The sequence below is a fragment of the Neovison vison genome, chromosome 4, assembly GCF_020171115.1.
Source record: "Neovison vison isolate M4711 chromosome 4, ASM_NN_V1, whole genome shotgun sequence".
In the NCBI taxonomy this organism is placed as follows: domain Eukaryota; kingdom Metazoa; phylum Chordata; class Mammalia; order Carnivora; family Mustelidae; genus Neogale; species Neogale vison.
Window position 1 is genome coordinate 39,187,287 of NC_058094.1, and position 25,058 is coordinate 39,212,344.

Genomic DNA, 25,058 nt, shown 5'->3' on the forward strand with positions numbered 1-25,058 from the left:
ATCACTAAGGCTGGACCATGTGGTGATTTTACGAGCATGAACTCTGGTGTCAGACTACCCAAGTCTGATACCATTTCCTCCACTAGCTGTGTGTGGGTTAGGTAAGTTTCCTTTGCCTCAGTTTCTTCATCTGGAAAGTGTGGGGAAAACACAGATACCTCGTAGAACTGCTGTAACCATTAAAATAATCTAATAAAATGCACAAGATTTAGACCAGTGCCTGGTACAGTCAGCTATTTGCTTTTCTTATCATTATTACTACTGAACACCTGTGTTTTATAAAGCACTGCACTAGGTACTGAGGCTCCAGGAGTAATGGGAAGTTCCTAGTTTTAGAGAGTTTCATTTCAACTCTACTTGAAGAAACACAAGATATTCTTCAAGAATTTCTACCCCCACACATGCTGACCAAATAGTGGAGAAGTCCACAAGGTAACAAATAAATGCTAAATAAATAAAAGGATGGCTGTAAAAATTCTGAGAAAGGAGTACATTTTAAGGTTTGAAGTTGCAGGGGAAAAAAATCTTATTAGTTTTTTTTTTTTTTTTTTTAAGGTGAAGATGGCTTAAGTTCTCTGAACATAAAAACCATCTTCTTTTCTCTTCCTCTTTAAAAAGCAAAAAACAAACAACAAAAAAACTAACTCTTGTCTTTAACCTTCCTAAGCTTCCAGTGGGAATCAGGCTAAGAAAATGATTTTATAATACGAAACTTGCATACCTCACAAACTGAAAGCCATTCCTATATATTATATTCATTCTATTAGACTAAAATTAAGAGGAGAAGCAGAACATTCATTTAAAACAAAAAAATTTAAAATAAAAACTACAGAGCAACTATAAGAAAACATCATGTTTAAATATTGCCTCAATCACAAAAAAGTATAAATTTAAATTCTACAGATATTCAATCATCAGTTTTCAAGTAGTAAACACACTTAGTATTAAATTATATTACTATGGCCTAAGAGGTGAAAATTAGGATTAAAATTAAAACATAAAGCATGAATTTAGGGTGCTAGAAAGAAAATTCTGAAAAAACAAAAACAAAAACATAATTTTAAAAGGACATACTTAACCCAGACCATTCATCATCGATATAGGGTTGATTACGGCTAACATCCCACTGATAATCAGAAGTGGTAGAATGAGAAACTGGCTCAGCAGTAGACCCTTAAATGAAAACGAATGCAATAAAATTAAAAATGGAATTTGCTAATGATGCTTTATAACAATAGTTCTATACTTTGCACACGGAGTTTAAATTTTTTTTTTCCCCTAAAAGAAAAAATTCAGACATTAGAAAAAGAGTTAAGGAAAAGTAGAATTGAGGGTAATTTCAGATTAAGCATGATAATCACCTGATTGAATTAACTGATTGGATAGTATATATTGTCCTTAGTATCAATCCACTAAATTTTGTCTTTTATAATACCTATTTTAAACTGATAATCTACAAATTTCAAGGTGAAAAAAAGTTTTTATTTTTTTAATGAAAAATAAAAAAGCATAAAAGAAATCCTGAATGTTTCAGGATATGCCTATAACCTGGGAGAACCTTAAAAGAGAGAGCTAGAAAATACCTGGGTTTGCGGGAACATTCTGCCTAAGAAAAAGTTAAAGAAACATGATTATCTAGAGAGGTGAGACAGAGGGAAGGGAAGTTGGTGGTTTAGAGATCAAGTTAAGTTCAGGTGCACTTAAAGAGAAGAGACTATTATCTTCTAAGTATCTTCTAATTTCCTTCTGTCTTCATTTTTGGGGAGGAGGTGGGGTGAGAATGGGGTCACACAGTCTTTAGAATCTGATGAAAGCTGTGATGGACTACTGTCCAGAACTTACACAAAATTTTGCAGATAATTTTGGGGGCACAGAAATTCATCGGTACCCAGGTCAAAAATCCTTGTTCTACAGTTATAAATTCATTTTAGAATGCAAACATAAAAGCAGGGATTCTCCTTCAGGGATACCTATACCCCGGACCTTCTGAATCAGAATTCCCACATGTACTAGAATCCTTGGGAGACTCTGATACTCATTTTGGATTCAGAGCCACTGATACAAAGAAATGGTTAAGAAAACCAGTTACCATAAAAGACTTATATACAATTATGACCTCTTATAAAAGTCCTTTCTAACTTACAAGTTTTCACCTGGTTAAAGATGATCTTACCAGCCTTCCACTAATATAATGGCTTGTTACACACTTAAAATAGTTACATATTTTTAAATATAAATTTAAACAAGTAGAATAACCCTATAAACATGTATTATTAGCATATTAGCTGCCTATAAGCACCAGGGTAACACTACTGCTATTTCCTTAGTAGCCCATGCTGCTTTCTCTTTCCCTGAATATATGAAGAGAAGAGCATCTGTGCTGTGCCAAGTCATCAAATGAACAGGCAATTAATTCCTATCTCTGGAACTGAAATATAGTCTATGAGAGCAGGGGTTGGCAAACTACGACCCACAGGCCAAATGCAAACACTCCCTTTTTGTGTGACCCATGAGCCATGATCAGTTTTTATATTTACAAATGACTTTAAAAAAATCAAAAGAATAGTATTTCAAAACCAGACACAGCCATCTGTTCATGTATTCTATCTGGCTGCCTTCCAGCTATAGTATCAGAACTAAGTAGTTCCGCAGAGACAGCAGGGCCCACAAAGCCTAAAATACTTATTACTGTGCCCTTAGAGAAAAAGTCTGCTGACCTCTCATTCTAGTGATTCCAGACACTGTGGAGCTACCTAATTAGTAAACTGGGTCCATTAATTCCACAGTGAACAAAAGGTTACAAGCTAAACACCTCCCACATTTATGTAGTATTTGTTAAGTACATTGGACTTCTTTATGATTAATAAAAGGCACCTCCATTTAAGTAATGCTGAAATGATAACAGATTATTAGTAACACTGTATATTCTAAATCAACTACTCTAAGTAGAGTTACTATGTGAGAGTCTATATAACCTAAAAGGCTTACATATAAACTCATGATGAGTAAAGGAAAATAGAAACTGCAAGCAGAAGTATGGTAGAAATACGCTAGTAACAGAAAAGTATCATGAGCCTGAAGGGAAGGCCTTCTATTTTTATTTGTCTGTGTGCCAAAGAACTTTCAGAAATGTTAGGCCACAGAATCTAACTATCTTCACAAGAGAAAGGAACCAAGCCACCTATAGTTAAGAATTTAGGTCTTCTTTTCTTCCCTTTTATTAAGGCCTCTGCTACTTTATATATTATTTATGTTGATAGCAGTACTTGACTATTTTTCAAATAGCATGAGCTAAAAAGAATTTAAACAGAAATTCTTTTGTTAACTAAATGAAAGACTGTTTTCACATACCAGAAACAGCAGAGTTAAGTGTGAGAGATGCAAAAGAAGAATTCTGTTCAGAGGTATTCATTCCCCTATCCACACTAGACCAAGCAGCTGTTAAAATAAAGAACGTCACTTGGAACCTTCAATTTGCAAAAGAAAAGTTGAAAGATACGTACAGATTTAAACTATGATAATAATATTTAAAGATAACCTTAGAAATTAGGATAATACAGCAATAGCTTCTATTTACTGGATGTTTATTATAGGCCAAGCTCTTCATACCAAACACTAATCCTTAGTGTAAGCCTGCTAGGCACAATTTCAGAGTAGTTAAGGTACTTTCTGACAGCCAAAAAACAGCTGACCCATGACTGGAACTTAAGCTAATTTCCAAAGCCTATGTCTTTCTCCACTTTAGCAAGCTACCTTATTATTTACCATAATTATGCTACTATTTGGAGCCAGGCACTGCACTTGGTACTTGACATTCATTACAGCCAATCCTCACAACTATTAAAATAGGAGGTTCATACAGGTTAAAAAACTAAGCCTGATTTCCCTAAAAGTTATTATGTGGGAAAACAGGGATTCATTCCAAATAGGCCCATTTCTACTAGTCCACACTCATTCCACTGTATTATACTATTTCCTCAACATTTTCAAGATCTTTCTTACAAACATAAATGAGTATTTTAAGCAATATATATATATCCATGAGACCAGTCACACCAGTCTTTTCTTAGAGATTCACTATAAACCCAATTTAATATAGTTCCATTTCAATTTCAACAAAGGTACAAATCCACCCAGGCAGGAACTCTAACCTGCTGCTTAATTTTATCTGTAGTAACCACAAGCAAATACCATCTAATTTATGTCCTAATTAGGAAAATGCTACGTAGCTTTTATAAGTAAACTGCAAATACCTGAAAAGGCCATAGTTTTTAACATTACTTGATAAAAATCTGATGATCTTTTGTTAAATATATGAAAGGGTGCTTTAAAGCACAGACATTTCTGCTTTCTTCACTATGGAAAATGAGGCTGGGAATTAGGGACTGTCTTCTTCCAAACAAATTTTGGTATTTCTACACAATTTCTGGACATTCCAAGGAAGAACAAACTTAAAAATAATTGTCAGTAGATCTAGAGTTGGCTTCTTGGGGACAATAGTCAACTTGAGTCTTCTTAGATTTAAAAGTGACGGGAAAAGCAAATAATGCTGGAAGAAAGTTTTTTCCACTTAACCACTAAAAACCCTGTAGTGTCTATTGCTCTCCCAAATAAAAGAACTAAAACAAAAGTATTTGCAACAAGCACAACAGAAAAAAAGTGTACATTTAATGTACAAGGAATTACAACTTGATTAAAAAACAACAACAACAAACAAGAGGCCGTTAGACAAATGGGCGAAGAACATGAATAGACAATTCATAAAATAGAAATGATCAAGAAAGTTGTGAAAAATATTCAACCTCGTTACTGATTTTAAAAAGTTAACCAGAACAATTTATGTATTTTGTATCAAGTCAGAAAAGAATTTTTAAATAAGAATACCCAGTCTTGGTCAGCAGATGATAAATGGCACTCATATTGATGCTGACAATTTAGCATCACTAATTGATGCTAAATTAGAACTACTCTCTTAGAAAATACTTTGTCAACATGTCATAGAGCACTGTATGTTTACAGTCCCTTAAACCCAGTAACATCACTCCTAAGACTCTATGCTAAAGAAATAACCCAAAATATAGTCAATTCAATGTTATTTATAATGGTTAAAAAACAGAAAAAATTTTTTTGATAATGTGGGAATAGTTGAATAATTTATATGCTATGCTTATATGATATATTATAGGGCTTTCAAATAAAAATACAAATAGGAAAATGTTTATGTTACTATATTAAGTGTGTGTGTGTGTGTGCGTATATGTGTGTGTGTGGCGGGGGGGGGACATAAAATTGCATATCCATTTTAGATAATGTAAAACAAAACAAAAACAAAACAAAACCCAAAAAACTACATGGAGAAAAAAAGACCACTAAAAAAATAAAAAAACAGTGGTTGTCACTGGGTGGTGTGAGAACAGTGGGGTTTTCCTTCTCTTTAGTTTTCCATATTAAACATGGACTTTTCTGTAACACACACACACAAACACACACACACACACACACACACACTGGAATTTAAGTTGCTTTTTACTTGATAGCTTAACAAGAAGCTTCTCAATTACTGTTGTATCTTTAAAACCAAAGAGGAAAAATTAATTATAAATAGGCATTTTGCAGACTGTGAAACAGTATAAAAGTGGATGCTGTAAACTACTTTTATTATTCTTATTTAAACTCAACAGAAGAACTGTTGAAATTAATTAAAAAGTCTGCTCACAAATTACATTTATAACATCACCAAAAATATACAATTATACCCCCTTAGTTATACTGATAATTGGATGATAATCAGATAAAAAGTATGTCAGAATACTAAATAAAGCTACTACTGACTTTTTTAGTTCCCACTTTGCTCTATGTGAAGGATTTGAATGAGTTAGTTATTACTATTAGTTCTGTATAGCTTTACTCCTATTTTCTACTCCTGGGTTTTTTTTTTTTCATTCCTCAAAAATTCAAAATGTACCAGAAAGAGGCAACTGTAAATGAACTTAAAATTTTCCAACACTTCTTACCAATGCCAGAAAATATTGAACGGTCACTCCAACTCCTTCCCCAGTCTTTTCCATTTGCATTAGCATCTCCAGTGTCTTGGCCCCAGGCAGATGGCTCACTTTTCCTCTTGCCTGCAGAGGCAGGTGAAACAGAGTTCCACTTCTCCTCACCTGCACTGATCTGTGAGGAGAGTTTTACAGACTTTTCATTCCAGCCTCCTCCATTTACAGTGAGGTTTTCATTCAATCCTGAAGAAACTTAAAGAAAAGAAAAGAAGGTTAAAAACTGATAAAACTGAGATATTTTCAAATTTCTCTCCTTGCCTGGTTTATATTTATCACTCCTTTTATCCCCTACTGTCCTCTAGATAGCTTGAGCTTTAAAAATAAAAATGAAAACTCTTAAAAGTGACATGACCACCATGAATGACTTTTAATTTAAAAACTAAGAGTAGGCTTGAACTTTATATATTACTGATGCTTTCAACAGCAGAATGACTTGCTCAAAGAAAGTTCAAAAGAGCAAACAGGAAAACAGCACATATTTTGCTGTACTCAGAATACTCACCCACTAAAACTATGAGCACTTCTCCTTAGTTACATGTTCTTTTCTTAAATATTTATACACACACGTATACATACACATGAAGTATAAGGCAGTGATTCTGAAACCTGGCTGCACATTAAAATCAACTGAAAAACTTCTTAAAAGTAGACACTGGAGCCTTAGCCCAGACTAATTAAAATCAGAATCTCTAAGGGTGCTTGGCTAGCTCGTCGGTAGAGCATGTAACTCTTAATCTTGGGGTTGTTCAAGACCCATGTTGGGCACAGAGATTCTTTAAGAAAATAAAAATAAAATTAAATTAAATCAGAGTATTTGTATGCTGGTACACGTATGTATGTGTGTGTGTTGTTTTTCAAAGCTTCCTAGATGACTGTAATGTATAGCCAGGATTGAGAACCATGGGAATGAAAGGAAGCTGACAGGATTAAAACAAGCCTGAAACAAGAAGGTGCTTTTTCATTTCCAAGTTTATATTTTACTACCACACTTCTAGTTTTTAGGTAAGGTATACCACTCTACTTAATTCAATCTTTACCATAAATGAGTAAATAAAATGTATTTTCTAATTGTGAAGCATGGTATAACTTCAGACTATAGTCCCATTTATTGTAAAATATTTGATATCATTAAGGATGCAATTTGAACAATTATAGGTTTAAGATTTTTTTTTCTTAATAAACAGGGGTAAAATATTTTATCCCATAAATGCCTACATTGAAACCAAGTCCTCCCCCACCCCAAAACTTTCTTTTCTCTATTGGCTTACACAATGCAAGCAAGAATAAAAATAGCATATAAACTATTACTAAAAAAATGTTTTTACATATGGGGAGAGGGAGAAACTAGAACATACCAAAGACTGTTAGAAGTGGGAATGATTTTTCTTTTTATCCATTTTCCAAAATCTCTGGATTGTGATTATGTTACTTTAGTAATTAAAAATCATTTCTAAGCCTTTTTTTCCTTCTGTATCATTCATGTGAGGAAAGAGACATGTATATAAGTTTCTATTCTGATGGGCCTTCAATTTAAGTTACATGTAATTTCTCTCACCCTGAAGTGTAGAATCTCCTTTTCCAGACTTAAAGTTGCTAACTTGAACATTTAGATGAGAATCACCTGGTTGAAATAGAAATAAAATTTATTTAATACTAAATAGGCCACTATGCACATTAAATTAGGAGTTAACATACAAATTTATTTTCACTTATTAATTTTAAGAAATTATTTCTTCAAGTGCTAAATTCTTATATTGGAAGAGAGTGTTACTCACAACATACTTGACATGTCCTTAAGGAACTGTGTTCTATAGTTACCATATTCTTAGTCAACTAAAATGGCAATATAGGACCTGGAAAATCATTCAAGTATATGTGGAGTCTGCTGTTCTGTAATGTTTATGAGATTCTTTTAGATAGGAACTGGAGAACTGGGGCTTTGTAATTGGATTCAACTTTGCCACCTCTCAACAATGCCAGCTGCCTTTTCAATAATCCTGGAAGCAAATACAACCAACTTAAAAAGAACACTGCCAGTATTTGGGACCAGGACTTAGGAAATACGGCAAGGGGTACAGCAAGGTACAGAAACATACTGTAACAAAGATACCATTTCTCTGACACTAAAAAGCATTTAATGATTACAATGTATCAAAAAACCAGTACGACACAGGATTGTCCTAGCAAGGAAGGCATGCACAAGACAGTGAAAAAGGGTCACCAACAGAAAGAAGCACTAAAGCATGGCTAATATGTTTAACAGTGAAAAAGCATAAATAGAAGTCATTGCTATATCAAAGCAATAAATTCCAGCAAGTCTTTAAGCAAAAAAGTAAAAGATAACAAGGCTAAGAAAGTGGCCTGGAGACAAATGCGGGGTGAGGAGGCAATTAATAAAAAGGTAAAGGAAGAAAAGTCAATGCCCAAGTTGAACGGTATCACTCTGCAGATGGCAATGTAAAGAGCTTTAGCTAAGAAGCCATCAGTATTGGATAGTGTGAGCACTTGAAATACTTGGGAAGAACATTAGCTCAACTCCAGCTTTATCAAACACCTATGGCATTCTCAAAAAGTCAGGGTGATAAGAAGTCCAGATAGAGCCTGCACTATCCAGAACATGCTTGCTTCATCTTGGAATGAAAGCATCCCACATGCAGGATTGGTGACAAATAATTTTATTTAATAAATGTCTTGTCCACTAAAAGAAACGGAGATATAAAAGAGCTGGGGTGAAGCAACGCACACAAGAAAAAAAGGCAACATTATTTTCTCATGTGACTCAAGGCAGAAAGGCAATTTTAATTCGGCAGGCCATTCATTGGGCAGTACGGAACAAGTAACACTGCTAGTTATCAGGTAAACCAGTATGTGGTCCACAGTGCTCTCACGAAGAAGGGTATATCAGCACAGTGATGTAAGCAGTTCAAAATAGTCAAATTTTGACAGAATGATATTTTGTACATCTGATTAAAAGGAACTGGATTTGATGTATGACTCTTATGTTCCACCAATATACCTTTATTCTTCTTGGAACCAACCGGAAATGATGCAGTTGTGAGTTGCTCGGTGGTAACTGTGATGGTATTTTCTATCCCAGGGATAGTTGAATCCAATGAACCAGAATCAGTCTGCACCTTATCACGTTTACGCTGCTGTCGTTTCTCTCTGTGACTAATTTTAGTTTCCCAGGCTCCTGACATAGCCCCAGAAAAAAAAGTGTTATTCAGTAAAGGGGAAGACAAAAAGTTGTAGTTTTGAGGGGGGAAATGGGGCAGGGCACATAGGATATCATGATAAATTCAGAGAGTAAGCTAAAACCCCAGAGTACTGATTATATTAATTTATCCTAAGAATTTATTCTAGTCCCAATATGTTGTTTTAGGCAGCTAACTGCCATTATTATTTATTCTGGTAATTTTTATCAACTGTCATCTATGATTTAGGAAAAATGAGAAATGTAAGTCATTCCGTATGTCTTTTTATCCTGCTGGAGAGAATGGAGAGTGTTATAAATAATTACTAATAAGTGGGTTTATTTGGTGATGACAATAAAGGGCTTCCTAGGGATAGTGTATTTAAAAACAAGAGGGGGGAAAAGTCCAAATCAAAGAAACAAAGACAAAATAACTGCCCAACACAGTGAGCTAGACCTTAAATCTCAAGGTGGTTCCCTTCAGGAAAAGCACTATTAGATTCTTAAGTAATTTAGATTTAAAAAAAAAGAAAAAAAAGAAAAAAAAGAAAGTGTTTTCTAACAATGTCACAGATCTGTACATTAAAATCTGTAATTATTAAGAGAAAAGCTAGATACAAGATTAAGCGATACAAATGCAGCTCTTATATAATGTACCATGGTAAAAAAGGATTAAAAATTTTTCTATAGTCCTTTCACTTGCTCAAGTACCTTCATCAACTTCCTTTCCATCATGGCGTGAACTGTTTTGCACTGCTTTAGCATCTGACTTTGATTTCTTCTTATTTTTCTTTGACTGAAAGTAAAATAGAATGTTACTTAATACTTCATTATGTTTTTGAAAAGGTAGGAGTCAGTAAGATACATAATGAAATGTATGATGCTGACAACCAAAAAATTTAATATTTGGTTAAAAAACTTAACATTAAATGGCAATAGTAATATGAGGTTACCATTTATTGAGTGGTTACTCTATGCTAAGTATTTTGCATTCATTTTCTTCATTCCCTAAAAAAACTCACTACAGAAGGTATTATTCCCATTTTAGAGATGAGGAAATGGAGACTTAGGCTGCCTGGGGTGACATTAAGAGTTAGTAAATGGTAGCGTCAAATTAGGAAATAGGTCTATCTGGCTCCAAAGTCTGTGCCCTTAGATACATGCTGCCCTAACTTACATTATAAATAAGGTCCTATAATACAATGTGTTCAGAACAATAAAATAAAGACCTACTGTTAATGTTTAGAAAGAAAATGATGCACTGATTATTGGTTTTTGGATTTCATAAAGCACATTGTTGGAATACCCTACTGTATAGCAAATTAGCGAGTCAACTGTACAAAGAAGGTAGTATCTTGTCGGTTTCAGAGCAATGTGAAAATACCTAGGATTTGCATGTGGTAGATAGTTAGTAATTCATCAGAGAAAATACCTTTACACACGCAAGATACAGATATTTTGAAATAGCCTTCCAATTCCCTTCTGCTAATATTTTCTCCTCTCAAGAGCTCATTAAAACTTTATAAAGCCATGATTTCTATACTTAGATTAGTGCTTTGAGAAGAATACTAAAATTTATGAAATAGTGACTTTATTTATAATTTGCATTCACTCATTTAACTACTTGTTGAGACTGGCTACATATATTATTGTGCACTATCTGGAAGTTAAGTTTACCACAAAAAAAGATTGTATCTAGACAGTAAGTCTTTTTCATGGGTAAAGCAGTAAATGATAGTCTGACTAAGCAATAAATGACAGCTCTTAACAGTGATTAAAAATTCTTCGACAACAGGGGTATATAATAAACTATTCAAAACCATGTTTTTTATTTCCCATAGTTGATTTGTACCTGTTTCTTGGCATGGTCTCATGAACATGTAACACATCTCGGGTACTGCTTTATTACACCTACCAAACCAGGCTCATATCCACTTTATAAAAATTGAGATATCATCTACATACTGTATTTATCCTTCTTAAGCATACAATTTGGTGGTTTTTAGTATATTTGAGGTTATACAATTATCATCATTATCTAATTCCAGAATGCTTTCATCATCCCGAAAAAGAAACCTGGTACCTATTATTAGTCACTCTCCACTACCTTCTTCCCACCTGCAATCACCAGCAGTCATCTTCCTGTCTGTCTCTCACAGCCACTCTTAAGTAAACACAATACATGGAGCACTTGTTAATTACAGCCTAAAGTAGGGGTCAGCGAACTTTTTCTATAAAGGATCAAATAGTAAATATTTTAGTCTATGCAAGGCATACATATTTCTACATGTAGCAACTGAGAAACTCTGCTGCTATAGCACAGAAGTAGCCATATACAATATATAATCGAATAGGTATAACTGTGTTCCAACAAAATTTTATTTACAAAAATAGGTACCTGGCTGGATTTCGGGGGCCAGAGTTTGCCAACCCCTGGTCTACAGCAGCACTGTCCAATAGAAATATACTGTGAGGGGCGCCTGGGTGGCTCAGTGGGTTAAGCCTCTGCCTTCGGCTCAGGTCATGATCCCACGGTCCTGGGATCGAACCCCGCATCGGGCTCTCTGCTCAGCAGGGAGCCTGCTTACCTTCCTCTCTCTCTCTCTGCCTGCCTCTCTGCCTACTTGTGATCTTTCTCTCTGTCAAATAAATAAATAAAATCTTAAAAAAAAAAAAAAAGAAATATACTGCGAGTCATGCTTGTAATTTAAAATTTTCTAGCACACAGGTTAAAAAGCTAAAAGAAATAGGTAACATTAATTTTAACAATATATGTAAATCAACACTATCAAAATACTATTTCAAAATGTAATTAATATAAAAAACTACTGATAAAACCGCATAACAAAGAGTGCTAAATAGCCATCCATGGAAGTAGTTACTACATTGGACAGTACAGACCTACAGGAACTAACTAAAGTTAAGTTAGTTAACTTTAACTAACTTATGAAGTGTCTCCGCTTCATTATTTTTTAATAATCTTCTAAATTCATGCATTTAATACCTTAAACCTCAAACCTGACAAAGGTACAGAGATCCATTTAAATGAAGGCCATGCTTTCTAAAACATGCCATTAATTCTTCCACCTCATCTTTTAAGTTGGCAACGATTTTTGTGGAATTTTAACTAGTAAAATTTAATCTTCCTCAGTACCAGTTGTTCCTGTAATTGAATCTGATGGTTCTACTTTATTCTGGCATTTTTAACAAATGGATTCACTAAAAACACTTAAACTTAAAAAAAAAGTGATTGTATTGCTATCACTTACAGATCTTTTTAATTATCCCAGTTAAGTCTCAAAATAACTCTATAATGGGCGCCTGGATGGCTCAGTGGGTTAAGTGTCTGACTTCAGCTCAGGTCATGATCTCAGGGTCCTGGGATCGAGCCCTGAATCAGTCTCTCTGCTCAGCAAGGAGTCTGCTTCCTCCTCTGTCTCTGCCTGCCTCTCTGCCTATTTGTGATCTCTGTCTGTCAAATTAAAAAAAAATAATAATAAGTATTGAATCTTTAAAAAAAAAAAAAAGACCTCTGAGGCAGATGCTATTATTCCCACTTTACAGATGAGAAAAGGGAGGCACTGAGTGGTTAACTAGCCAACCCCAAGATCACATAATTATTAAGCGTCAGAGTTGGGATTTGATAAGCATGCTCCAAACCTGGGCTGCCACGCTATTTTTGTTAGAAACTGCTCCTGAGCTGTTAAATTATGCAGATATGATAATTTTCACAAGTAATAGACAATTTTAATAACAAAATCACACAATGATGTAAACGTCTCAGAATACCCTTCGTTGCATGAATTTCTTAAAAAAAAAAAAGTCAGCTACTTTCTGACACATCTTATTAAAGTTTTCTTAACACTGATGGGACAGGTTAACTACAAATTTTTCCACAAAAGATCTGCTAAGTAGACAACCATTTGTCATTATCAAAAAGGTCAACATATTCGAAACACTTGAATTTTAGTAAAAGAAAAATGTGTGGCTTGCTTTTTAAGTTGGTCAGCTTTATAAAAGTATTTTGACATATATAATCAATCAATCTCTTCTTTGTAGAATAAAGAATGATTCCCACCTTGTCCTTACTATAAGTTAATTCCCACCTTGCCTCATTTTCCAATTTACAGTCTGGCTTTATACCTCTTTTTGCCACCATAGATTTCTAGAAATAATGTAGTGAATGAATGTCATGCATGGTGCTACAACTAAAACTTCATCTCCCTACTCCCCAAATTTTATTTTTTTTAATTAAACTTCAGTTCATGGGGGCTCTCCATCAGTGGCTTTTATTTAGTTTTTCACACCAAAAAATTTAAATTAAGTCATCTTTTCTTGAGAATGTATCTTTGTAGTTATTTTTTAATCTTCAGTTGCTCACAAAAGTAGTTCTTTATGCATTTCATTATTGAAATAGAATATACCAAGTTCCCCAGGTGTAATGTCAAAATCATCTGTGCATTTTTCCAATTTGCAATTTGCTCTGCTACTGATTTACTTAATTCACCAGCAACATTTTTATGCTGCACCCAACAGTATATGCTGATGAAAGAATGTGTTCTGGTTGACTGTCATACTGTTTTCTACGAATTTTACCATGGCAGAAAAGAACAAGTGTTTCTCCACATACGTCTTTCCCTCTTTAAATCAGAAACCTCAAGAGTGGCTTCTAAGCATTCATAACTATATTTAGTAAAATTCTGTCCGACTGGGTACTGAATAAACAATCATCTTTTTAAAAAACTGCAGAGGGACGCCTGGGTGGCTTAGGCTAAGCGGCTGACTTCAGCTCAGGTCATGATCCCAGCATCCTGGGATCGAGTCCCGCATTGGGCTCCTTGTTCAGCAGGGAGCTGCTTCTTCCGCTGCCTCTGCCTGCCCCTCTACCTGCTTGTGCTTGCTCGCTCTGACAAATAAATAAACAAATAAACAAATAAATCTTAAAAATAAATAAATAAAACTGCAGAGGTCCAATCTTCACATTTGGAATGCTTAGATAACCTGCTAATTGAGACAGTTTCAGAATATAATTAGCTAAAATCTTAAGTCACAGTATAAATGGTCAAGGTTTCTTTTTTTTTTTTTAAAGATTTTATTTATTTATTTGAGAGAGAGAGACAGTGAGAGAGAGCATGAGAGGGGAGAAGGTCAGAGAGCGAAGCAGACTCCCCATGGAGCTGGGAGCCCGATGTGGGACTCGATCCCGGGACTCCAGGATCACGCCCTGAGCCGAAGGCAGTCGTCCAACCAACTGCGCCACCCAGGCGTCCCATGGTCAAGGTTTCTATTTCAAAAATCTTCCTTGATGATTTCAATTTTTTGTGACCAATTTCTTATCAGGTCTGATTAAATCATCTTAACCTCATGATGATGTGGTTGACAGAGGTCTTAGTAGGAAAAGCAATGCTCATTTTATCTAATTGTTTATTTGCATTATCACCAACTACAATCTATAGCTTCTTTGCAGCCTGTTCACTGAAGGTTAGTCTAGTTTAAGCTGGGTGACACAATCAAGAAGCCCACAGAGCTGAGCACGTATCAACTGCAATCCGTCAAAATATGTTATGAGAAAAGAACCAATGAGGGCAGTCTTTCCACTGCAGCTTCCTGTTCTCAGGATCTGGCCCGTGTAGCATCTTACTACCCTCTAATATTCCAAATGAGGATGCCAATGACTACATTGATACGAATAAAGATTAATTCGTTTTAATAAAAAACTAAGTATAAATAGAAAGTCTAAATATCTTCTTCCTTTATCCCAATGGCTTTTCCTGTGTACTTCACTTTGGAGACAATGGTCTTAAAAAGCTCATGTTGAAGTAGTTCTAGGACTACAAGTAATATGCTTCTGAATTCACAGAACTTAAAATACCAAAAAATTACAGGCTGCTTATAAAAAAAAAAGACAAAAAAATGACTTCCATAAATAAGCTCATCCTTTACTTTTACCTTCCTGACATGAACGAATATTTTTAGTACAACACCCAAAGTGAACACTTATTAGAGCAGCAAAAGGTATGTATTGGCAGCAAAAGTAGATATACTGAAATGGCTAACTGCTTCTTAGCAGATTTTGTTTAAGGAATTGTGAAGTATTTAAAAAAAAAAAAAAGGAGTGTTCAATTCAACTCAACTTAGGGAGTCTAATTTAGTATTTGTATGGAGACAAAAACTATTAAGAGAGATACTGTACAAATTTTAACTTAAAAGATACTTTATTTCCAAGGTAGGAAGCCAGATTCTAAATGTAATCCTTACTCAATTTCTTAATTGTCTGGAAAATACTGGTCCTTAAAATTCTGGTGAACTGACATAACATAACATAAAAGCTCTATAATTATCTAAAGCCACAGTTGACAAAGTCAGGACTGATAAAGGAAATGAAGCCTGAAAAAGAGGAATGCTGAGTATTTCCTAAAGGTTGTAAGTGGATACTATGATGCTTTGGTCTCTGGATGAGTGGCTAGTATATAAGATTTTCCACTAATTCGGGGTGCCTGGGTGGCTCAGTCGTTTAAGTGTCTGCCTTCAGCTCAGGTCATGATCCCAGGGTCCTGGGGTCCACCCTGCATCTGGCTCCCTGCTCACGGGGAAGCCTGCTTCTCCTTCTCCCACTCCCACTGCCCTTGCTTGTGTTCCCTCTCTCCCTGTGTCTCTGTCAAATAAACAAATAAAATCTTTAAAGAAAAAAAAAAAAGCTTTTCCACTAATTTATGGCAAAAACTATTCTGTTTTCCGAGATTTTTGTTTTTTCTCTTTCCACCGTGTCAAAACTGCCTTTTTTTTTTTTGTTAATGGTGACAGTGGTTTTATTACTTATTTTTTTAAAAGGGGTGTGATTTTTCTAACATCTCTACAACATAAACTGATAGAACTTTTTTTTTAAAAAAGATTTTATTTATTATTTATTTGACAGAGCAGAGAGCCCGATGCGGGGCTCGATCCCAGTACTCTGAGATCATGACCTGAGCCGAAGGCAGAGGCTTTAACCCTCTGAGCCACCCAGGCGCCCCGGTGACAGTGGTTTTAAAAATGTACATACCTGACAAAATTAAAAACCTCTTGGTTGGTGAAATTTGTTTTGAAAACTTCCAACGACTGCCACTTAAAAAATCTGAAAACTACTGCTTCAGATCAATTTCATCCACTTTCTGCCTAAGCAAATATGGCAAGTCCCTATTTTACATTGCTCCGTGTTTAGCACTATTTATTTTTCTCAGTTGTCTCAAACATATAAATAAGCTGGGCATGGTTAAATGGCAAAGGATGGATGGTCCAAAGAGCGTATTACTTAAATTTTTCTATACCAGCAATTCTTTTTTTTTTAAAAGATTTTATTTATTTATTTGACAGAGATCATGAGTAGGCAGAGCAGCAGGCAGAGAGAGAGGGGGGAAGCAGGTTCCCTGCCGAGCAGAGAGCCAGATGTGACTAGATCCAAGGACCCTGGTATCATGACCTGAGCTGAAGACAGAGGCTTTAACCCACTGAGCCACTCAGGCACCGCTATACCAGCAATTCTTAATCTAACTTGTGACACAATATAAGGATGAGATTAATTGTAGAAAGTGTCACAAACCTTTTTAAAAGTGGAGAGAATTGCAACTGATGTTCCCCCTTTCCTGGCGGTGGTGGTGGTGGTGGAGGCAATGTAATTTAAACTAGAGCCAAGACTATTTTACTCACTACTATTCCAATGCATTTTCCTGAATGTAAGGAAGAAACAGGATTGCAGGTGCAGAGAAGTGCCCACACTTACACTTCACCTCTTTCTCCTTACCCTGTTTAGTTATATCTTCTTTCACAGCACTTACCATCATCTGACGCGAAATAATATATTTGCTTCTTTTTAACTGTCCCCTTACCCCATTTTAATCTGTTCTATTGACCGTTATATTCCTAGTGCCTAGAATAATGTATCTTGCAGACAAAAGGTATTCAATTAATAGTTGGTTAATCAATGGAAGAGCCTTAAAGTAGACTGGATTACTTATGGCCCTGTCTGCCCAACTTTCACTGTCCCCAGAATAAAACCTCTGGGCTATTATATCTGTACACTTGATTCCATCATCTAAGCCACTAAATTATTTAAATATGTTTCGTGTGAGCTTATGAATTATGGCACACCACACAAGTTGTATGGCTGTCAACCCAGAATCTTAAAAAGAAAATTACAAGAAGCCTTTCTTAACTCTTTTAAAAAAAAAAAAATAATTTATTTATTTATTTGACAGACAGAAATCACAAGTAGACAGAGAGGCAGGCAGAGAGAGAGGGGAAGCAGGCTCCCCGCTGAGCAGAGAGCCCGATGCGGGGCTCGATGCGGGGCTCGATCCCACGGCCCTGGGATCATGAGCTGAGCCGAAGGCAGAGGCTTTAACCCACTGAGCCACCCAGGCGCCCCATCTTAACTCTTTTATCTAGCCCCAAACTCTTTCCAAGATGTGGGCCTCATATTTCCGATAGCCTAATAAATTAATTCCACTTGGAGACCCCATTTTCACAACAATCTTATTACATTTAAAACAAATTGGGCGCCTGGGTGGCTCAGTGGGTTAAGCCATTGCCTTTGGCTCAGGTCATGATCTCAGGGTCCTGGGATCGAGTCCCGCATTGGGCTCTCTGCTCAGCAGGGAGCCTGCTTCCCTCTCTCTCTCTCTGCCTGCCTCTCTGCCTACTTGTGATTTCTCTCTGTCAATTAAATAAATAAAATCTTTAAATAAAAAAAAAAAACCAAAAACAACAACAAAAAAACAAAAAAACAAATTCATTGGGGCACCTGGGTGGCTCAGTGGGTTAAATTAGCCTCTGCCTGGGTCATGATCCCAGGGTCTCTGCCTACTTGTGACCTTTGTCTATCAAATAAATAAATAAAATCTTAAAAAACAAACAAACAAAAACCCCAAAACCCAAATTCATTATTTTATTGTATTTCAATCCGCTCTTGCTTCATACAACTATAGCATCATGAAAAAATGATGGGCTAGTGTGAAATTCCTGGTTCTGATCTCATTTCTGCTATTCGTCAGAGTTTAGACAAAAAATTTCTGCTATTTGTCAGAGTTTAGGAGCAGAAGTGAGGTTTCTCTGGTAAGATATTCCCTCTTTTACAGAAAATACTGTGGTAACCTTAAAGGGGACACTGGAAACTAATTCCTTGGATGGGAACCCAGGACTCGAAGCTATAGATTTTGTGGCCCAAGGAGCCTGAAAGGTCAAGAGTCCAAGACCTACACAATCAGACTCAAAGCATTCCAGATAACAAAACATTTTAATGAACCCAAAAGACTATATTAGGAGTTTAAAACAGGGCTTCAGTTAAAAAAAAAAAAAAAAAAAGTCAGGGAGTTAACATTTTAGGCTCTGCAGACTATAAGGCCTCTGTTACAACCACTAAACTTTGCTGCTGGCAGTACAAAAGCAGCCATTGACAATAAATAAGTAAATAAATATGGGTGCATGTTCCAATAAACTTTCAAAAATAGGCAGAGAGCTAGACATGGCAAACAGGTCATGGTTTGCCAATCCCTGGTTTTAAATTAGTTTCTAAGATGTATTATGGAAGGTAAAACACAAATGTATATAAGCTCACTGGGCATGCTGGTGTTCTCTGTTTTACTAAGAGCTGCTATACCTACACTTGTTTAAAATCTATGATGCCTTGGAACAAGTTTGCCTTTGGTTCTAAACATTGATCACTCCTAGAGTAGTGGTTCTCAAACGTCTTGGATATAGGATACTCTTAAAACAGACTGAGGATGTCAAAGAGCCTTTGATTATGTGGATAATACCTACTGATATCTACCATATTATAAATTAAAAGTGAGATATTATTTGGATATATATTATTTCAAAACAATAATAGACTAATTACATATTGTATAGTTACACCTATACGAACAATAGCAAAAACATTTTACTGAGAAGAGTGGTATGCTTTACATTTGTAAGTATCTTTAGTGTCTGGCTTCATAAAAGACAGACTGCACACCTGCTTTTGCATTTAATTTTACTGTGTGATAAACAATTTGAAGCATATGAAGACAATCTGGCTACAAACACATAGAAATGTAATTGGAAAAAGAAGGATTGTCTTCAGAGGTTTTTCAGATAATTGCATTCTTCTTTGCTATTACACCAAAGATTTGTGGTCGACAGGGGCTGGGGCTAAGGGGAAAAGGGAAAAATGAGGCATGACTGGTAATGAGCAGAAGATTTCTTTTTGGGAAGAGGAAGAAGTTAAAAAACTACATGGTGAGAGCTGTACAACTCTGCAGAAACACTGAAATCTTACACTTTCAAAAAAATAAATTTTACAGTATATCCAGAATAAAGCTGTTTAACAAAAAAGAAAGACAAAAAACCAACATGTGTGGGCTTAGGGAGGCTCAGGAGTAGGATGACAGACGGGCAGGGCCTTTAGGGTATGTTCAAGGCTGTGGAGTAAAAGCAATGGGAAGTTGTGAGGAGCTTTAAGCAGAGGAAGGAAAAAATGTTACGCCAAAACTTCTCAAGTGGTAGTTTCTTAAAAATTGTTGCAACATGAAATCTGTATCAATGAGCTTTCCCATACTCTATTGGTCTATCTTGCACTTTGAATGAATCTTTTACACTTGCTTTGTAACATGCAAACGTCAGTCATTTGGAAAATATGGGTTCAGTGAGTTACATACATCTTCTAAAATGTTAAAATATTCCATTATATACAGTATTTTTAAAAACCACATTTGTTAACATCACAACTGATCTCATCAGAAAGTCTTTAGGCACTGGGATGCTGTCAAGTTCGTGGTGGCAGATACAACTTTTCCAAATTTCTAATTTACACTTGGAAATAAATCATTGTGTCATTTGCAATAAATAATAAATGTAGTTTTCCTTGAAGTGACAGGATCATCTTGACGGTTTTTGAGAAAATGTCTGCCAATACCCAAGTCTAAATCACCATGGCCTCTCTATCAGCTCTTCTTTCAAGTTAAAATGGATGAAGTGACTAGTCCAGACTGTAGCTCAACTGTATGGGTGTTTTTCCTCAGGACAACCCCTGTTCTTCACTACACAGCACACTTATACTTCCCATTTCATCATATAAAATAATTAAAAAGCAAGTGTGCAAAGGTCATGATTTAATAAAACTAATAATGATCATTTTTACAGCTTAAGGATACTCTTAAGTGAAACTAGCATTCTTTTTCTTTTTAATTGTGAGTGGACTGCAATAAAGAATCAGCCACTAGTGGTTTGGTGTCACCGTCATGATTTGTGCTAGCAATACCTGCTATTGTTTTTGTACCATTAATGCAAATTCAACACAGCAAAAAAGGCAAATAATGTCTCTATTACTATGAAAACAGTTTTGTCTTCCAGGACCCCACAAAAGGTCCCTGATACCCAGGGGTCCATGAACCACACTTTGAGAAATGTTGCCTGCACAAAATTGAGGGATCGTTGTTTACTAGCTATGTATTGCTGGGCAATCCACTGAACTCTTTAATGAGCCGGATTTGAAGAAATGATTATATTCTCCTCCATCCCCAACCAAGAGTTATTCAACAGGATTAAGAGATGTGCAAATATTTGTATTATTGTAGCATCATAAAATGCAAGAGCTTATTATTACTTATAATGAGTGACACTACTACTTCAGAGGACTCCACTGACTTTGTCCTGAAAAACCTGACAGTGACCAAATTTCACACATTTTTGTTTTTATTGTCTCTCTTACTGACAATCTTTTAACCTTCTATCTTAATTCAGACCCTCATAATCACTGATGCAAGCCTGATTTGTTTTCACAAATGTTGCTGCCAGCTGAACACATCTATTTTTATCATACCCCCACCTATCCTGACCAAACTTGTCTAGGGCTTTCTGTTGAGTATGTCTGAATATGTTCTTTTGCTCCAGCTGAAGTGTGTGATTGTTGTTCATTTGTTCCTCTCACCTGCCAGAAATGGCCTCCTCACTTCCAGTTACTGAAATACCACCCCCAACCTTGAAAGTCCTATTAAATCAATCTTTTCTAGCCTCCCAAATAGGATAATCTTATTCCTCTGAATATCTGGCACTCAGAGACTTGTTACCTGCTATCTTTTCTTGTGCTTGCATTTCCTAACTAGACTGCAATCTCTCTAAGGGTTAAGTATGTCTTCCATTCTTCTTATTCCCTTCAGCATCTAGTAGCACAACGCATTCAGCCTAGCTAATGGTCCTGTACAGATTCTGCTAGAGACCAGGATCAATGAAGCACTGACCTTCACAGCTGAATAAAGACCTAGAAAACTACTGTACTTTAACTTGCTTTATAGACGAAGGTCTGTAACTCTTGTCATATATGGTTTTTAGCAATGTTTTTCTCTGTGAGGTTTACTCAAGTGACAGGGCAAGATATTCAATATCACAGCTGAGAGGGCAATTATTCTACAGGCAAACTGTACCTCTCAAATTGCCCAAGATACGGCTCTGAGAGGAAAACAAATACACAACAATGCATATAAAGGTTTATAAGTAGATCTACGACAAGCATCTTACAAAAAAATAGAAAGTCTTAAAAAATATGTTTAAAACACACAAAAACATACACAGTGCAAGAGCATAAAAAATTAACTGAAATGAGGTCTCTTGGACTGAAACAAGTTAAAAAGCGTAAATTCCAAGATGCAGATGGCAAAAAGAAACACTAGCCACGAGTTGCAGCATTTACTATTATGCCAAAAGTCAAATCGAAAAGGCAGCAAACCAAAGGCAGAAGCTCTGTCCTGAAAAAAGCAACAGCAACTGAAAGGAGGCGGTACCATCAAGTGATTCACAAGTGCACGGGCTTTGGCACCAGAATGAGCTAGATTCAAATCCTACTTCACAAACTATGAAATGAGTGAAACTGTAAAATCCCTCCATGCCTCAGAGCCCTTATCAGCCTTGCAGAGTTTATGAAAGGATCAGAAATCATACAGAGCAGTAAAAATCACAGACTTTGAAGTCAGATGGGTGGAAGATAGAACTATTTTTAGTAGCTTTGGTTAAGTTATGCCTCAGGTTTCTTATTTGTAAGATAGGTATAATACCACCTCCTCAGTGCTCTTGTGAGCATAAAGTAGCATATAAATTTTCTGTAAGTCTTAAAAGTATACCCAGTGGGTACTCAGTAACTTGTCTCTACTAGATACATATAAATATACTCATACACATACCTCACCTTGCATAGTGTCTGCCCTATCACAGATACTTAACAAATATCCATTGCTGTAATCATTTTCTATCACTAATTTCAGAATGATTATAAACTCTAAACTGTAGTTTTATATCCTCATACACCCAGTCACTATATGATTCATCAATCAGAAATGGATGGTAGTTCATCTATCATTCTAACTACAAATTTTTCAGGGTAATTCAGGAACTAGAAGCAAGAACAAGCATAAAATACTCACTAGTAGAGAGAAAACCCAGAAATAAAGAAACTTTAGATGGAAGAAGTATAAATCCATATTAGACATATGAACTACTCATTCTGTAAATTCACATTCCTGAAACTGTATCCTTATTTGCTAATATAAGTCACTTACTATTTATTTTTCGGCCAAAGGCAAAATCAGGCATAAATTTAACTCTTTTCTACAAATATCCTTCATTTTAAGCCATCCTACCTGTAGCTATCATGGCCCTAGACCAATTGTATCGGGTTAAAGGGGAGAATTGATCTTGCCAGTTTTTTAGACATTTTGAAACTGCAAGCATTAAGAAACTGCAGCAACCATTTCATACTACTATTCTATAGGACTGGAATGTTGCATGCTAATTCCTAGAAACCATTTGCCTACCTCTGAATATTTTTTGTTTTGTCTTTCTTGAAAAGGAGTATGCATGTGTAGGGTTTTAAAAGGGGAAGGGGGTGGACAAGTAATTAATATACCAAAAGGACTTAAATCAAAGTTCCTCCCCCATAGCAGAACAACCCACTATTAACAGTTTTTTATATTTTGCCTACTTGCAAACTAAACTGAGTCAAATAAAAATTGGGTCAGTTCTAACACTGAAATCTGAAAACTGAATAAAATCCCAGGAATGTACCATTTATGGGGTATGATAGGTTGTCTTATTTGAAAACTTAAGAGTGCACATCTAAACCTTTTACTAATTATAATAATAATGAATATAGAACATTCTCTTTTGTTAAACAAAGTCAAACTGCCTAATAAGAATTGTATCTCCATCAGAACAGAAATTTGTTTCAACCCTTAACACCACAGAACATTTTGGTAAGCTCTTCATGTTAGAAGTGCACTGTTAAGAAAGTTAACGCAATTCGGTTTTCAAATAAGAGGGATGTTACATACGTGGAATCTTACTCATAAAAGATGTTCAACACATGAGTAAATTATTTTGGCAAAATGAATTTAATAATGCCACAGCATGTTTAAAATACTTGGTGATATCCTTCCTTTTAAAAGTAAAAAAATAAAACAACTTACTTAGACCTGCGCCACCTATCTGCTATGACAAATTCAGATTTTCAGTTGTCCTTAAATGGGGAGTATACGTACACTTTTGTGAAACAGGAAATCATCATTTTTATATGTTACTCTCTTTATTAAGAGCTTTGCATATAATTTTGTATGTTCTCAAGCTTACCTTTTCATTTTTCTTATCTGCCTCTATGGGCTGCTTTGTTGTAATACTTCGAGGAGTTCGGACAACTTCCTCGTCAGGCACTTCAACAGTCCGTCCATTAGGCTGCACAGGCAACAGAAAGAATCTTGTTATCAAACTTCTCGATAGGTCAAACCAAAGATTTATACTCAGGAAACAGAATATACTACAATCAAATTCTACCCTGACCCAAATCTAAAAGGTTTCTGTATAGCCATGTTATCTAAGACCTGGCCTACTGTTCATAGTAACTGTGTTTCATAATAGAATTAATAATGAACCTACAAATAAAATCTTAAAAAAAAAAAAAAAAAGGGACGCCTGGGTGGCTCAGCTGGTTAAGCAGCTGCCTTCGGCTCAGGTCATGATCCCAGCGTCCTGGGATCGAGTCCCACATCGGGCTCCTTGCTCGGCAGGGAGCCTGCTTCTCCCTCTGCCTCTGCCTGCCTCTCTGTCTGCCTGTGCTCGCTCTCTCTCTGACAAATAAATAAATAAAATCTTAAAAAAAAAAAAAATAATGAACCTACAAACAAAACTCTGTACCACAATATATTTTCTGTCCAACAAAAAATAATGGACTGAAAGCAGGAAAACAAGGGACTAACCTGTACTTGCACTCTGCCAATTAGTTATGTCATCTCCGAATGTTTCAGTCATTGTCTTTGAATCTTATTTCTACATATATAGAATGACAGATCTGCTCTACTCAGTATTCGGCACACTTTGTCAGTAAAGGAACAGGAAGTATTTTAGGCTTTGTGGGCCACACTGTCTCTGCTGCAACTACAAAACTCTGCTACTGCAGTACAAAGGCAGACATAGATGAATAAATGAATGAGTTTGGCTATGTTCCAATAAAGCTTTATTTACAAAACACAGGTAGAGGACCAGATCTGGTCCATGGACCATAATTTGTTGGCCTCTGTATTAGATTATCTCTAATGTCCCTTGTAATTCTAATTACTGTAATTATCTAATGGATCTACTGTTCTGGGGTTAAGAAATTTACCAGTCCACGGCTACAGCTTAAGAAAGGCTACCTCAGCTTTGACACTCCTCTGAAATAATGATAGTTCTTAGAGGTGCCCGTGAATAAGATTAAGTCTGTGAATTCCAAATCTGGCTTTTAATTAGAGTCACTCATTTTTGGGGTTAAA

The 25,058-nt window shown here is 35.7% G+C and overlaps 1 protein-coding gene across 7 annotated transcripts in view; it reads right to left on the reverse strand.

The window, feature by feature from the left end:
- MTDH (metadherin) overlaps nucleotides 1-25,058 on the reverse strand; it is a 59,372-nt gene that overhangs the window by 22,376 nt on the left and 11,938 nt on the right. For 2 of the 7 annotated variants that reach the window (XM_044245242.1, XM_044245238.1), the window contains exons 2-8: nucleotides 23,884-23,985; nucleotides 9,964-10,048; nucleotides 9,076-9,252; nucleotides 7,615-7,680; nucleotides 6,015-6,251; nucleotides 3,352-3,438; nucleotides 1,075-1,173 (exon numbers count right to left, since the gene is read on the reverse strand). In XM_044245242.1, coding sequence (XP_044101177.1) covers nucleotides 1,075-1,173; nucleotides 3,352-3,438; nucleotides 6,015-6,251; nucleotides 7,615-7,680; nucleotides 9,076-9,252; nucleotides 9,964-10,048; nucleotides 23,884-23,985 — 853 coding nt within the window. The remainder of the gene's footprint in view (nucleotides 1-1,074; nucleotides 1,174-3,351; nucleotides 3,439-6,014; nucleotides 6,252-7,614; nucleotides 7,681-9,075; nucleotides 9,253-9,963; nucleotides 10,049-23,883; nucleotides 23,986-25,058) is intronic. The other 5 variants (XM_044245240.1, XM_044245241.1, XM_044245244.1 and 2 more) reach the window with 5 other exon arrangements.